General features: G+C 42.0%; 1 protein-coding gene across 1 annotated transcript in view; it reads left to right on the plus strand.

Annotated features, from left to right (window-relative positions):
• The window catches only part of NBAS (neuroblastoma amplified sequence), a 578,163-nt gene that overhangs the window by 526,581 nt on the left and 33,945 nt on the right, over positions 1-17,637 (plus strand). The window contains exon 53 of the mRNA XM_018558184.1: positions 11,582-11,712. Coding sequence (XP_018413686.1) covers positions 11,582-11,712 — 131 coding nt within the window. The remainder of the gene's footprint in view (positions 1-11,581; positions 11,713-17,637) is intronic.

Below are 17,637 nucleotides of genomic sequence, written 5' to 3' on the forward strand. Positions count from 1 at the left end.
ACAAGTGTTACCATCCCAGTTCTTCAGAAGAACCTATCAATTTAATTACATAAATGTGTGATTTTACCTAAATTTTGCACCAGATCCCATCCCCATTGTAATCAAACAAGGCCTTTTTATCTGTTGATTAGAGATGGGCAACAGTTCTGACCAGTCCCACATACTTAAAGCGTATCTAACCCCAAAACTAAAAATATAATATATTGAAGCTTATCAGTCCTTAAATGTGCTGGCTGTATTAGTTTTCTTTTTTTTAGTCCCTTTATTTATGTGGTGATCCAGCCAGTAACTTAGCGTGACTCCGCTCTATCTCGGAACGATGGAGCCTTCGACAGCGGCATTGTCACCCTGTGGGGACGTTTGTGTTAGATGCATTAGAAGGTTTAGATGGACTTGACTAACAAATTAAATCTGAACTCCAACTGACATTTGTTAAGCAAGTGGGGTTTTTTTCCTTTTAAGATAAAGGTTTCACATGAATAAATAAAAACTGTCCATTGTACGCACCCTTGTCAGTGGCAAATGGTTAGCCTTAGCCCCTTATCTGTCACTTTTGCTGGTCAGCTTAGCCTGTTAAAGGAAGTTGGGAAAAAACAGACTTACTGGCCAGATCGCCAGGTGAAAATAAAAGAACAAAAGGCTAAAAATAGAAAGCTAATGCAGCCACCCCATTTAAAGATTGGTAAGCTGCATGACATTTTGCTTTTGTGTTTAGATAAGTTTTGGGTTCAGATAAGCATTAATACCAATACCTATGCTGCAACAGCCAACTTTAATTAAATGTACAGATATATTTGTGTATAACTATATATTAACAGAAGTATATTTAAATTTTTCTTTTGCTTTAACCAATAATCTTACAGTGTTATCAAATTATATATACAGTGAGGAAAATAATGATTTGATCCCCTGCAGGTTTTGTACGTTTGCCCACTTACAGAGAAATGAAAGGTCTATAATTTTTATCATAGGTGTATTTCAATGATAGAGACAGAATATCAACCAAAATCCAGAAAAAACACACATGATACAAATGTTAAAAATTGTGTTGCAGTTCAGTGAGTAAAATAAGTATTTGATCCCCAAGCACAACATGACTTAGTACTTGGGGGAGAAACCCTTGTTGGCAAGCAAGTTGGTAAGACGTTTCTTGTAGTTAGTTACCAGGTTTGCACACATCTCAGGAGGGAATTTGGTCCACTCTTCTTTACAGATCTTCTCTAAATCAAATAGGGGATCAAATAATTATTTTCCACATTACATATATTTATACACGCACGCACACACGCACACACACACCGATCAGTCGTAACATCATGCACTATGGAAAAAGGCAAGCTGGCTTTGGGAAATGTTCTGCTAGGAAACCTTGGCTCCTGCCGATCATGTGAATGTTACTTTTATACATACCACCTACCTAAACCTGTTGCCGATTAAGTACACCCCTCCATGAAAACGGTACTCCCTGACGGCAGTGGCCTCTTTCAGCAGGATAATGCTCCCTGCCACACTGCAAAAATGGTTGAAGAATGGTTTGAGGAACAAAACAATGGTTTGAGGTGTTGACTTGACCTCCAAATTCTCAAAATCTTAGTCTTAAAGGATCTGCTACTGACAGCTTTATATCAGATACCACAGCATAACTACTGAGGTCTATTGGAGTCCATGCCTCGGTTTAGGGTTGTTTCGGCGGTAAAAGAGGGAAAGTGGGACCTATTTAATATTAGGCGGGTGGTCATTAAGTTATGGCTGATCGGTGAATGTATAAGTGCTTCTCCACTGAATGATGGTCACTAGTCATTGCAATGGTATGAGATTTGTTTTACACTAATATACCAAGCAAAAAAGAGATATTTTTTTAGAAAAGCGAGAAGGTCATGGATTCTAAAGAAGGGAATCGGCATGCATATTCCAACAATCAATTGGAGGTCTAACTTGCTCATGCAACAAAAACATTTTAATGATATCTAACTTAAGCAGTACGTTGACATATTTTTGTGTGCTGTCCTGGGATTCTACACTGAGTCAATCCTCGTGTCAGTAATTGCATTCTTCTTTCAGCTATGCAGATGGTAGACGGTGACAGAAGTTCCTGCTATCCTGTCATGCCTAAACCAGGAACAGCCTGCTGATTGAGCTCCACAATATGCATTGTTAACAGCTCTTCCTCCATTGTGCACATTAATTGTTGCCGTTGTTAATATAAACCATGCGTAATGTCTATTTTTGCAGGGTGAAATTTGCAACAGTTGAAAGGCAGCAAAACTCTTTTTACATTAATGAATCAAGTCTTCCTAAGAGCAATTCAGAAATCATGAAAAGCAAGCCTAAAGAGAAATAACACCCCCCACCCTCCTGCCCACACTGCTGCCATTAATTCAAATATGCTAAAAGAAGCCTTGAAATCCTTTTCTGTCTTGGAGAAAGCAGCACTCCACGATTCCACAGCAGCCGGTCATGTAAGGGAAGGGATCAAGCAATTAACATTAGGGTTGTCCTTCAATGGTAGTCACATGACCCAATGCCTCAATATTCGCTGCATGCCTGGCCACTGGGATGCCAGAGCATTGTATTTCAGGGGTTTTTCCCCAAAAAACTGTTTTTGAGGATGAAAAATGTACATGCAGCACATTTTCATGAAGCAATAGATTCCGTTTCAGAGAATTGAAGTTGGTCAAACATTGTAGGATTTTCCTAGTTAACTCCTTGACCTCCTTGTCTGTCTTGGAGAAAGCAGCACTCAACAATTCCACAGCAGCCGGTCATGTAAGGGAAGGTATCAAGCAATTACCGTTATGGTTGTCCTTCAGTGGTGGTCACATGACCCAATGCCTCAACATTCACTGCATGACTGGCCACTCTGGGATGTATTTGTGCATTGTATTTCAGGGTTTTTTCCCCCCAAAAAAAATGTTTTTGAGGATGAAAAAAGTACGTGCAGTAAATTTTGTTTCAGAGAAGTGTAGTTGGTCTTACATTGTAGGATTTTCCTAGTTAAGTCTCACGGGTTGAATGTGAAAAATCATTCAATTCCCCCATCCATGCTAAGCAGTGTTGATGGAGGAATCTGCCGGAGGATTCTGGCACCTGCAGTTGTCAGAATACCCAGACAGTGATAGCAATTAAAGGAGAACTATGGGGTCAGTTTTTTTCCCCATAGTTCTCCTTAGGGTAACGGGAGGACACAAACTAGCGTCCTCCCGTTACCCTAAGCTCAGTATACCGCGAGCTGTAGCTCGCGGTATACTGAGCTTGGACTGAGACGCCGCAGCCGGAGCGGATCCCGACGTAGATGACGGGATCCGCCCAGCTGCGTGAGTGGCAGCTGGCTCTGCCTATCTAGAGGCAGAGCCAGCTGTACCCGCCCCCTCCCCCGTCCGTTCCGCCAGTCAGCGCTGGCAGATCGGAGTGGGGAGAGGGGAATCCAGCCCTCCCCCTGTCACGGCAGAGAGCCGTGACAGGATCAGAAGGTGAGCAAACCTGGTATGTGTTCGCTCACCTCACGATCTACTGAGCCGACCTGTGACAGTCTCATTGTCACAGGTCGGCTAGAACTATGAGGTGAGTGGAAATCACTCATCTCATAGTTCTCCTTTAACTCCTCCTTCCTCTTCTCCCCTTCACTATTACTTTAATGATGATTTTGTTATGTTTTTTTCTGTTTTCTTTTCCATTAATATTGAACTTTTTTCATTTTGAATTATTTTGTTTGTTATTTTTTTGGCGCAGTGCTAAACGATAGCCCAAAATTGGGGGGGAAAAATACTTATTTCATTTGTAAATACCGTTGCAGTGCTTTGTACCAGAATCATAATCTTAGTGTCATTTTTAAAAGGACAAATTATTGAATAAAATGTAAAATTTTTATCTAATAATTAGCCTATAATTAAAAAAAAATATTAGATTTTTTTTATCGAATTAGAAAGTTTAGTTACTTTTTTTTGTTGTCTATGGATTGCATAAAAATTGTAATTTTTGCAAGGGAGTATCAACCAATATATTGTTTTGCTTTATCTTAAATAATGACAAAGTTATTGCTGAATAAACAGGCTCATAGCAAACATGTTAAAACTGGGGTGTACAGGTTTGAGAGCTAAACTGGTGTTGCTAAAAGTGTAAAAAAAAAAAATGAAAGGCCAAAGTTTGTATAAAAAGTAATGCTACAATGTCTTTAAAGGGTTTCTAAACCCGTTGTTTTTTCATATATCTACTCCTAGCAAGCAGTGCAAAAAAGTTTTTTAAAAGCGGTTTAAACTTACCGCTTTCTTCGCCGCACGCTCCTGTCCGAAAATGTTCGGGCGGCCGCAAAGCATCTTGGGGCGGGCGCATGCACAGTTCAGATTTTTGGTGAGGAGAGACACAAGGTAGGTCTATGGACGCGTGCACCCGCATGCAGATACCGTGGGACAGGAAGTGCCAGCAAGGACAGAGGAGTCAGCGCTGGATCGGAGACCCGCAGTGCTGGAGCGAAGGCTGAAAAGGACAGGAAAGAAGAGGAACATCGGATTAAGAGACATCATTTAAGGTAAGTGCTTTAATTAACATTGGGGGGAGGGGGAAAACAATTGACTTTAATGTCACCTTAAGGAACTCCTGGATTTTGTTTATTAACCCTTGCAGTTGTGGTTACCTCATTTGTGTTTATGTTAAAAAACATAGTTATGCTCACCCAAAGCTCCGATCTGGCTTCTTTCTGGACCAGTACTTCCAATGTCTCTCCCCCTCCTTTGCAGCGCCTATACACAGTGTGGTAGAATGCAGTGCTGCAGGGAGGGGGAGACAGGCTGGAGGGAGCGCTGTGAAAGCTGGCTGGCTTGGAGCTTCGCGTGAGTATATATATATTTTTTGTTATAGTACCTAGACACAAACCAGCACTGCCGGGGATAGCCCCACTGCAAGGGTTAATTTTAAAAAATCCTGGTGTTCTTCTTTAATATAGTATAACATATGTAAATACCCAGTGATCCTACCAGTGGCTCTTCCTTCCTTACTCAGGGTGACAACGCTGCATGGCATGCTGCAGCATTGTTACCTTGCTCAGCACTGTCTACTTAGGTAAACTAGGGAGGAGAGTTATGAGTGTTTTCACCGCCAATCAGTGGAGTTTTTGCATCCATTATTGCACGCTTTGTCTGAAGTGATCCAGGGTGCCCTCTTGGATCCTGGCCCTGACACTGTGAAGACCTCAGCAGCCAAGAAGAGAATTTATTCCATCCATAGACAAGGTAAGTGAAACATTTTAAAAAAATGGTTGCCATTCGCCTGAGGTGGGAAAGCATCCAGGGAGGAACTTTGAAGGATAACAAAAGTTTTGTTAATTATGAGGATAAGCCCCACCCCCTTGCCCATTCTACACCCCATTAGTAAAGAACAGTTTATGGTCATGGCCAGGCTATGTTGTCTGGATTAGTAAAGTTTGTATTTGACATGTGTATTTAGCTGTGTTCTCTCACTTACACTTCAGGGCAGTAGGGTGGGGATGATTTGGGTGGCTACTGCCCAATTTAATTTATAAAAAAAAACAATCTGCTCCAACCAAGCTCTGGTAGGGAATGTAAATAACTGTAACAAAATACTGAAGCTGATCCATTCAGTGAAAATGTCATGTTTGCTTCAGCTGAGGATTGCTTTTGTTTAATAACTTGAGTCTGCCCGTTACCAACACATAAAACATTAATGACTCATTTTGAAGTTTGTCTGTTCAGAGTTTCCATTTCACTTTTAAAGAACAGGATGAGCCATGAAAAGACTTATCAACACTTATTTTTTTTTTTTAAATCACCCTTTGCGGTGGCAATAACTTATCATCTTTGTATCTAATTAATGGATTTATGTATAATTAATAGACAGTGCACCAAAGGTCCTCTTCCCGTAATTAATTACATTTTTGGTTCGGGGAAAGAAAGTATCTTGTGCCAGTTTCTTGGCATTTGCTGATTAACCCCAACATGAGTATTACTTTCTGGTAAACCAGTTCATATATATCTCTTAATTTATGTATGCATTAAAGTGAACCTGTGCCCACATGTTAGCTTAACTCTACACTGGCTGACCAAAAAAAAAAGTCACCACCTGGATTTGGGGCAGTGTTATCATCTGGGTTTTCTTCAGTTGGTAAGGTCTAGGCTCAGCAACGTTACATCCCCAAAAATGAGGTCAGCTGCCTACCTGAATATACTTTTACTTCCCGATGGCACATTGGACATATTCCAAGATGACAATGCCAGCATTCATCGGGTTAACATTGTGAAAGAGTGGTTCAGGGAGCATGAGGCATCATTTTTACATATGGATTGGCCACCACAGAGTCCAGACCTTAACCCCATTGGGAATCTTTGGGATGTGCTGGAGCAGACTTTACGCAGTGGTCTGACTCTCCCATCATCACTACAAGATCTTGGTGAAAAATGAATGCAAATCTGGACGTAAATAACTGTTGTGACTTTGCATAAGCCAAAATTTTGCGAAACATTGCAAAATATTAGTGTGTGTGACTTTTTTGGGGCCAGGCAGTGTATTTTTAATCCCAAAATAGCTTAAAACCAGACCTTAACCCCATTGAGAATCTTTGGGATGTGCTGCAGAAGACTTTACACAGTGGCCCGACTCTCCCATCATCACTACAAGATCTTGGTGAAAATGTATTGCAACTCTGGATGAAAATAAATATTGTGACATTGCATTGGCTTATCGGAATGATACCATGCCGAATGTGTGATGTAATCAATGCTAAAGGTGGTCCAACTGAATATTGTAAGTCAACGAGTGTGTGACCATTTTTTTTTTGGCCAGGTACTGTATGCACATAGTCTTGCTAGGATGGTCCAGCAAAATTCTCTTTACACATCTTTTTATTAACATTTGACTAAACATATACTTTAAGGTCTACTATTTGGGTAAAGGTCTACTATAATTCATTAAAAAACGGACAGATTTTTTGAAGGCTTACCATGGCAAAGTGCTGAAAATTAATTCAGGTCCAGATTTGGAAGAGCTACCCAGGTTGCAGCCTAGTGCTCCAAAGTTCTCTTTTTTTCATTATCATATCTCATTCCTTCTGTAAGTGATACGAGAAAACCCTCAACGGGTGTAGAGTGTATGTGTTAGTGGTATAAGGGTTTGTAGCATTGTGCAGCTACAGAATTTGGTAGTGCTGGGGTAGCATGCTAAAAGTTGTCCAGGGGGCATAGACCAACTTGAGTCCACTCTTACCAGTAGCAGAACTCCTGACAGGTTGGTAATTGGTAAAATAGACCTATGTTCTGTTTCTTGAAAGAAAAAATTATGATGAAGGACATTGAATAAAACCATTATTAAAGTCCATCTTAAGCTTATATTAAGAGAAGAATACCAAGGGCATATTTTTAATACGTGTTCTGGGTGCTGGTAGTTCTTGCTCAGGGTTCCCAGTGCCAAGAATAAATGGAGCGATTTCGGCCTTCCCTAAAGTCAGATTGCCCTACAGGAAACCACCTTCCTCTACCTGAACACCTCTAACCTAAACTCTACAATGAACCCCTAACACGTAACTCTAAACCCAACTCTTAATCTGACCCTTGACATTTATCTTCTTCAGACCCCAAAACTTAACCAACCCCTAAATGTTGTACTTAACACTTACCGGTATGTATGCAGATTAATTCCTAATCTTGCCTTTGTTGGTATATAAACATTTTTATTCCTTGTTATTATATAAGCACAATATATTTTTACTTTTTTTTATGTTGGCTTAGTTACAAGTGAACAGTGTTACATTTATAGAGGTAGTTTCTTTTTTTATATACAGACTTCACTTTTCTGCTCTATGTGCTCGTGTTCTCTTTAGTGTTGTAATTTATGACCTCCAGCCAGTTCCATTTCAAGGTCGCTAACCTCCATCCTCCTCATTCCATCTCCAGTTTCATTCCAAAGTGCCATATTTACTGCCGCCTTTGTTGCCGGGTATTCCATTATTAATTTGAATGTATTTATTTCTGAAAGATTTCAGCGTTCCCTGTGTGATGTGGAGCTTGGTAATTGTCTTTATTATTTTCCATTAGTTGATCCAACATAATCCGTTATTGTCAGTTGTTACTGTTTGGAATGAAATTAGTCAGATCTCTTCTACACCTGAGATCTGAGGTCTGTGAGTACCGCAGTGATTACAGCTTTCTTTCTGCTGTCAGGATGACTTTTCTTTCTGTTATTTCAGTCTAGACTTTGTTAATTACCAGGCAGGATGGGATCATTGTGCAATGGAACAGATAAAATTGTACACCAAGGTCTTCTCACCTTTAGGTCAGCTCTTATATAAAGATATTTCATTCTGGCTCTCTTATAATGAAATGGACTTATAGGAAAAAGAATTAAGATGTCTTTATTTTAACACTAAGGGGGTTATTCACTAAAGAGCCGAAGGATCCAGCCGTAGCTTCGGCTGATCCTTCGGCTCTCATCGGCCGCCTCTGCCCTTTGGTTCAGTCGAACCGAAGGGCTGCTGTACGGGCTATTCACAATAGCCCGTACAGCAGCCGAAGGATGCCGAGCAGCTCAGCCGGGCCGAACGCATCTGCTTCGGCTCGGCTGAGCCGTAGTGACACCCGAAGCCTGGAGAACGGTCGGCCGAAGCCGTTCTTTCTCCACGCAAATGACAGCTGGGTGGAGCGAGCCGTGATCTCATGGCTCGCTCCGCCCAGTTATAATGACAGATCACAGTCCCCAAATGACCTGGGGATGCTGATCTGTCATTAAACAATCACAACTGGGCGGAGCTGGCCGTGACATCAGTTGTCATTCATTGGCCAGGACCTGCTGGAAGACTCTGGCATGTGCTGACCAATAGGTAACAGTTGGGCGGGACTAGCTTTTTTTTTCTTTAAAATATTATTTTTTTTACTTTCCTATTTTTTATCATTTTTAAAATAATTTTTCAACTTTTTTTCTTCATTCTTTTCACTTCTTTTCTATTCTGCTCGTTACCTCTGAGGTAACAAGCAGAATAGCCGACCCGAATGCTGCACGGTGAAAGGCAGCAATTGAGCTGTCGGAGCTTTGGCTCAGCTGATCCAGATGTTGGATTGGATTGGCTGAATCAAAGTCCCTCTGCTGAAATCAGCCGTACTGAGCTGGAGTGAATAGCCGGACGTCGTTCATCTCTGTTCACTTCGGCTGGGCTATTCACTCGGCTGCCTTCGGCAGCTTTGTGAATGACCCCCCAAAACTACAAGATGCCATGAAAGCCTAAAAATTCTTTTTTTTCTTGTAGAACCCCATTCCAATGTTCCAATATAACATTAATATAACATCAAAGAGTAACTTTACTTTTGTTAAGAAAATCATAGTCCCCTCTGGGTGATCAATGTACAATTAGGGGTTTTAAAAAACATTGTTGCAGATTCTGACCTTTTCCTGAAGTAAAATCTGCTTGTTTCACCATATCCTTTGAAAGCTGATTTCTGAATGGGAATGGGAATGAACGGGTTCATTCTAACCACCTTGTGCACTCTCAATGTTCCAATGAGGAAAGTTTCATTGCCGGCATCCCTTTAGGAGTAGTTAGTCCTTACGGAATATACAGTATTTCTATTGTAGGGGATGCCTAAAATTTTACTTGCATCTTGTGCGGACTTCTGAGAAAACCTGTGAGCCATTCACAGAAGCAGGAAATTACATTTCTGTTCCATACATCAGTGGTGTACAGAATACCTCCAGGTTGCCAAATTATGTTGCATTTTTTTAAACAGTTTGGGAAATTACAGCCCCTTCATTAAAAGGAAACTATGGGGTAACCTTTTTTTCCCCATAATTCTCATCAGGGTCACGGAAGGACATATACTAACATCCTCCCGTGACCCAAAGCTCAGTATATAGCGGGCTATTGCCCGCTATATACTGAGAGCGCGGAAGCCGGGACGGATCCCGACATTACTGTCGGGATCCACCCAGCTGGTTGATTGACAACGGCTATCTAGAGGCAAAGCCAGCTGTGCCCGCCCCCTCCTTTGTCGGTTCCTCCATTCAGCGCTGGAGGATCAGAGAGGGGAGGGGGGAATCCGTGCGGGGAGCGCTGACTGACAGTCACCACTCTGCAGGGAGAGGATCGGGAAGTGAGCGAGTGACAGTATGTGTTTTTTCCCTTCTCACCTCCGAATCTATAGTGCGGACATGTGACAGTTTCAATGTGACCCGTCGGCTCTAACTATGAGGAAGAGTGTAAATCAGTCACCTCATAGTTCTCCTTTAAGCATTAACATTAGAGCCCCTGACATTAAAGAGGATTTTACCCACTAATTTAACTGTCTTCCAAATCAGTTTCCAAATCAAGTCACCTAGGCGTTTTTCCGCGCTTTCGTACTCGCGGAAAAACGCTCAAACAGGGAAATGCCATTATTTTCAATGTGCATGGTTCCCATCTGGGCAGTTTTCCGCGAGTACGAACGTGCGGGAAACCGCCCTACGCCCAAAGAAGTACACGTACTTCTTTGGGGCGTTTTGGTCGGGCGGTTCCATTGGGATACAGCCAAGTATCCCTCGGAAACGCAAGTTTTTCGCGCGTTTTTTTACCGCGTATCGCGGTAAAAAAACGTGCGAAAATCATGCATATTCAATCCGCCTAGGTGTGAACCCAGCCTAAGATGGCTCTGTCCTTGGTTTAGGAGAAGGTGCCATCTTATGGGGTGGAGGTTGTAGTTCCGAGTTAAATATTGAAAATAAAATGTTTGTATCTGTTCAATGTTTGCAAAAAATGCCTGTTGATCCTGTAAGAAATCCTGTGAGCTTAAAACCTCTCTGTAATCAGATAGCATTTTTCTGAGCTAGCTCTATGGATTGCAGAAAACCTGCTTCTTATGTTATAGAAAAGAGGTGGTGGTGTTCTGTATTCCTAACACTTCCTATCCTAGGTTGGCGCTGCTCTGCCATAGATACAGTGCATGAGTGAGCGTTGATACCCTGGGACAGGAAGTGTGCTACTGGCTGGATCACCAGGTGAAAGTAAAGGGGAAAAAAAGCCTGAAATGAGAAAAACAATGCAGCCACCACATCTAAGAACTGGTAAGCTTCAATATATAAAATGTTTGTTCTTGCGTGTAGAGATGCATGAAAGGAACAAACAGGCACCTTTTTAGTAGCTTGTGTACCATATCTACAATTACTGAATGGGTCCAAACTTGTGTCCACTATTTCTTCATGAGGACAGACGACGCTGCCTGAAAATAGATTGTACCATTTATAACACTGCCTAATTTCCCGAGGCACAGAGTTAATATTTAGTAAGAGTAAAGTGTAACATTATGCATCGGGCGCAGGTCTCTCTACATAGTATAATTTGTGGTTCCATTAAATCCTGAAACCTTGATGTGAATGTTACTCTGTGGCCACATCAGGTGCCTCCAGTGATCAGTAAATGAAGGAGCGATCCGTCTTACTCAAGAAGAAGGTGTCACTTCTTCCCTTATGCAGATTTAAACCTTTCATTCACTGCAGGGATTGCCACAGGGTTTTAAATTATCGTCTCCCCAAATTCCCACAACGTGTCGTAATGTTTGCAGCTTCACAGATGACATTTGCTCTCTCTCTCCATCTTTCAGCGCACGTTTAGAAGATAGTCCTTGGGTAAAACTGGTAAAGGCAATGCTCTCCGGCTGTGAGGCTGAACACAGAGAAGAAACAGCAGCCGAAATTCTGAAGTTGTGCCGCTCCTTCTACGGCTCCAGACATGCTTTCTCCGCTGAGGTGAGCTGGTTTTATCATTAGAGAATTCATCCACCAACGAGCTCCTACTCCTCTGGGCTATATCTGTCTTCTATTTTCTGCGTAAACAAATCCTGATAACGTATCTGCCTCCCTTTACTGATATAAAATCTGTACTCCGGGTACATCCAAAAAATGATAGTCATGTATCTCTTAATATTTTGTAAAGCGCTGTGCAAACTGTTGCCACGATATAAATCCTGTATAATAATAACAATTAGGAATGCACCGATACTAGTATCGGTGCCGATGCCGAATATTTGGGCGAGTACTCGTACTTGCCCCAAATGCTCCAATGGCTAGCCCAATACTTCCGGTATCGGTAAGCCAGGCAGCGCGTCATTACACACTGCGCTGCTTCCTGATTGGCCAGGAAGCCGGCTCCATGCTCTCTCGTCACTTATTGGGGCATCCCTAATAACAATGATTATAATAATTAGGGATGCACCAATTCTGGTTTTTCGTTATCGAGCACGAGTACCGATATTTATATTTTGGTACTGGCCTATACCAAGTACCAATACCGTTACTTCCGCTAGCATGGAGCCAGCTTTATGGAAAATTAGCCGCTGCTCTGCTTCTTGATTGCCCAGGAAGCCAGCTCCATGCTGTTTGGCTGGCTCGACACTGCGTGTGTATGTGGGGGTGGGGCACTTTTACATTTTTTTTTGGTGTGTTTTTTGGAAGAAGCTGTAAGAAATTATAGGGAGAGCTCCAATTAATGTTTCATGATGGCCCAATGTTGTGTGTGTATATGTACTGTATATACAGTATATTTATATCTTAATCTTTCAAAAACTGAGCTCATGATATTCCCCCCGTGCACCTTCCCCCAACATTTCCCTTGAGATTGATAACACAACTATCCAACCCAATATGACCCTAACCATCCCCTCCGCTCCTCCCAAGACCTCCTGCTTTCCAGCTTCCTTATCATCTCCTCCCATGCTCGCCTCCAGGACTTTCCCTGGAATCTCTCCCATCCTCTGGAACTCTTTATACCAACCTGTCCATCTATCTCCCACCCTGACTGCCTTTAGGCGATCCCTAAAGACTCAAATTTTTCTCTCTTAAATAAACAGCACAGCTTAGTCACCTGCTTGCTGCTAGTTTGTTGATTGGATATTGAAGAAGAAGCAGCAGTATGCTGATAAGGACACCCTTGTGATCCCTTGTCCTGTAGGCAAGCGCTCTTTGGTAGATTGACAGCACTGAACCTCATCTGGTTTAACTTACAATCCTGGCTTTTCATTGCTTTAGTCTGCATGGAAATGCCCAAGCTTTGCTGATTAGAATGGTGCAGGATTTTGCAACGAGATTTTTGCAGTAGAGATGCCTGAATTTTATATGTGATAGCTGTTATTTTTTTCCCTAGGTCAGGGTCACAATAAGTGAGGTCCTTATACTAAATGCATTAACACTACCCCCTGTGCCATGTCAGTTTTCAGGGTAGAGTGGCCATTTTGCACGAGGAGCACTGATGTAGTGGCTGAACATAAAAAAAAAACACTTTGCAGGTAACCACTAGCCCCTATAACTGCCTGAAAACCTTTTATTTTCTGGACTTCCTCTTACATACTGTGCGTTATTTATGTGTTGTCATGTTCACCTTCAAATCAAATCCATCTCAGCTGATAGAATTGTCCATCTGCATCTCTTGAAAGCATTTTTAGTGCAATTTGCTTCTTTTTATAACTCTTTTCTTCATTTATGATTTTGATGGCTTTTCACACTGTACACTGTATCAAAACGTTACTTGAAAATTGCTCTCTCGCTCAGCGCAGGTTCTGTGCACCCCCCGAATTTACGGCTAGCACATTGTATCCATGGCAATGGATGGCGTTGTTTCTCATCTCATCGAGAAATACAGCTTTGCATCCATCCAGTGTGCAGCAATTTTGGCTGCCCGCGTATAATATATTGCAGATGGAAATTTCAGCGCAGACTGCCGGGTTTCTGCTGGTGTTAGATGTGACAGGCAGGAAGAAATCCATTTAAAACCTTCCTTCCCCATCTCCTCTTAGTTAAAGCATTGATATCTGTCACTGAGACGGGCTGACAGGCGTGCACTTTGACACTGCTTAACCGGCTAAACAAACCATGACATCTTCTCGTGTTTGCCTGGAATAAAATCGGCGCAAACTTCAAATCTCATTTTTGTTATTTTCAGGTGTAATAACCTTGTCACCACTCTTATGTACAATGAAGAGATTGTTTTCACGGCCTTTCTCTTATGTTTTGGTTTAGTTACGCTTTCCCTATAAAATGGGTGTTTTAATGCCTTTACATAGGGGTTCTTGTGTCTGTGTGCTTCAATAGATAACAGTCTCTCACAGCTGTTTCCTTAAGCTCATCTCTTCCTTCTACAATCTACAGACCCTCGTGGAGAGATTTGTCTCCAATTGTTTTCGTCTCCTACAAGGCCTTGTTATATTTGTTCCTGTCTTTCAGCTGAAATCATTTAATTGTTTGTTCTCCATTCTGGAGAATATATCAGGGAAGTGTGACACCAAAATGTAGCTATTTACACCCCTATTGTACATACATCACATCAGCAGGTAACCTGGTAGAAAGCCAGGTGGCTCCCCATCTTCTTCCAAGCTGGTTGGGACATGCCGTACTTCGGAATCAACCTGCTATTCATCCTGCAAGCAATCATTAATATGGTACATTAGCTGTAGGACCCAATGCTAATACAGTATGCTGTTGGGGCTCAGTGCCCCCCTCTGCTCCATATTACTATGTACACCCCCATTGTTTGTACCTCACATCAGCAGTGGACCCAATGCAAAGCCAGGTGGCTCTCCATCTTCTTCCAAGTACAGTACTTGGGAGTCAGCCTGCGATTCATCTTGCCAATAACCATTAATATGGTACATAAGCTTTTAGGAGCCAGCACTGGTAGAGCATGCCGTTGGGGTTCAGAGTCCCCCCTCTCACCCCCATTACTATTTACAATTAGCCTGCAGTTCATATTGCCAGTTACCATATACAGTATAACATACATTAGATTTTTAGAACCCAATGCTGGTAAAGTTTGGCTTGGGGTTCAGAGTCCCCCTTTGCCCTCTATTACTATTTGCACACCTATTGTATGTACTTCACTTCAGTAGGCAACCTCATGTAGATCCAGGTGGCGTCACATCTTCTTACCAGCTGGTGCAGTTGTGTTTTGCTTGTGCTTCAATAAGTAATGATTTCTCACAGCTGTTTCTTAAAGGCCAACTCTTCCTTCTACATTCCAGAGACCCCAGTGGAGATATTTTTCTGCAGTAGTTTGTGTCTCCCACCAGGCCTTGTTATACTTTTCCCTGCCTTTCAGCCAAATTCATTTATTTTTTCTCCATTCTGTCGAATATTTTAGGGGAGTGTGACACCAAAATGTAACTTTGTAATTGCAGTGGCAGTTCTTGGGAACCAGCCTGCTATTCATCTTGCCAACAACCATATAAATGATACCTTAGCTTTTAGAACCCAAAGCTGGTCAAGTTTGGCTTGGGTTTCAGAGTCACCCTCTGCCCCCCTATTACTACTTAGACACCTATTGTATGTACCTCACATCAGTAGGCGACTTGATGCAGAGCCGGGTGGTGCCCCACCTTCTTCCCAGCTGGTGGGGTTGTGTTATACTTGGGAATCCGCCTGCAACTCATTTTGCCAACAACCAAAAATATGGTTCATTAGCTTTTAGAACCAAGTGCTGGGGAAGTTCGGCTTTGGGGTTCAGAGTCCCCCCTCTGCCTCCCATTACTATTTGCACCCCTATCCCACCAGACAACCCAATGTACGGCCAGTTGGCACCCCTGTCTTTTTACAATCTGGTGGGGCCATGCAGTACTGTGCATGCATGGTGTAGGCCCTAATAGAAAGCCATGTCCCTGTAGGCTTGCAAATACACAAGGGTGAATTTATCAAAACTGGAGCAATCAGAATCTGGAGCAGTTGCTCATAGTAACCAATCAGCATCTCTCTACAGTTTGCTCAGGTAAGATTTGAAAATGAAAGAGAGAAGCTGACTGGGAGCTCAAATGCAGGTAAAATATGCCCCTTTCCATGAACTATGATCTCCGAAACATCTCAATCTGATGTCAAATGCAAGAGAAATGCACCTGAAAGCCCTCTTTATTAGACCATCAACACAAACTCATAAAGCCTGTCAACACGGGCCTTAAATGTCATCCAGTACATTGGGGTTAAATAGCTCAAGCTCATCGTTAAAGAGACCCCATTGACGCCTCTGATTTTTAATTGCACTGAATCGCTAAAGTTCTATCTTGTACTTTGTAGCATTTAGATTAGAAACTGGTTCCACTATAAAGAAAAAAATAATTTGGCATTTTTTGCATACCTTGGACCATAAAAAAAGGTATCTGCATTGTGCTGTTAAGAGACCTGCCAAGTCTTTCTCCCGATAGAATAGTAGCGCTAAAACTGGCTTGGCTTTCCTCCTCTTAACATTCTTAATATACCCCTATCAATCTAGATACTCATCTGTATCCAAATATATTATTACGGAAATGTGACATTTTGTAAAGTATAAGCTTTATTAAACAAAGAAGACAGGGAGCTTTATCGTTTCATCCAGTGCTCTGTCATCAACAGCAGTTATTAGAAATTGATCCCGGCGGAACCTCTTTATATTCCATACAAAATAGTGCAATGTTTGCCTAACTTTAGAGCCAGGCATAGGATAAAGCAAAGAAATATGTGCAATGTTATCTGCCAGTAAATATCATGGATTTCCTATTTCGAATGATTGGTGTGGCTTCTGATATTTACTACTACATTGCCTTATAAACACCTTCCTGCGGTCCTGTAAAAAAATACATACATTCAGGATGCAAATGAATTCTTAAAACATGCTCATCTCCTGTCGATAATTAGTATTTTTTTTACAGGCTGCTTCAAGTTAACACTCCAGGACAAGGATCATTTTTTTCAGAGTGACAGTTATTTTCAGCTAAGTCCAATGAGATATGAAATTGTAGTCACATGAGTAAGACAAATATTCTTATCTTGGTGTTTTAGCTTGGAGAATGTGTCACCTTATTAGGATAGAAGAACTGCCTTATGTATCAATTGAAGGATAAGATAACAGTCTGTCTGTTGAATTGAATCTCCAGACACCAGGTGTTTGTAGGAATTAGGAATATGTGGTGCTGCCCTAAGCAGTCTTTACAGGTGGCCTGCATATAGTTTAAATGAGATGGGCCTTTTGGGGTATTACTTCAAATTAGCTGGAGGCTGAATGTTAGGGAAAGGCAACCTGTGCTGAGAAAAATGGGGAGGGATGCACCGAAATTTCGGCCGCTGAAACATATCTGCCGAAAATGGCACTTTTGGCAAAATGCCGAAAGTGCCGTGCATGCCTGGTTACTCTCCTCCCCACTGTGCGCTGTTCTGTGTCCCCTCTGACACAGCACAATCTTTCCAGCGGGGAGGAGAGAAACTGTCACAAGAGACTGTCAGCTGTCACAGGAGGACGGGCCAGCAGAGCGGGAGGAGTCAGCTGTCACAGGAGACCAAGCTCCTCTCGCCAAACCGCTCGCTCAGTCTCCTCTGACAGCGAGTCAGGAAGGAGAGCGGAGTACAAGCAGTCAATCAGTGATCGCTGAGTGTTAGTAAACATACTATGTCCTCAATTGTTTACTGTGTCCCCAATTATGGATGAATGGGAAGTGATCTACATCACCTCCTGTTCATTCATGATTGTGGTTATAGTAAACATACTCTCTCCTCATGTGATCAATGAACAGGAACACTCAGTATAGAGGATTCCTGTTAATTTATAACAGGGGCTGCAGAAAAAGAGATTGAGGACTCTGTGTATTCAATCTCTTTTTCTATTTTAAAAGAAAATATCCGGGGTCTGTTTAGATATCTGCCCTAAGCCCCCGACAGTAAAAA

The sequence above is a fragment of the Nanorana parkeri genome, unplaced genomic scaffold, assembly GCF_000935625.1.
Source record: "Nanorana parkeri isolate BGI_ZX_2015 unplaced genomic scaffold, ASM93562v1 scaffold324, whole genome shotgun sequence".
Classification (NCBI taxonomy): Eukaryota; Metazoa; Chordata; class Amphibia; order Anura; family Dicroglossidae; genus Nanorana; species Nanorana parkeri.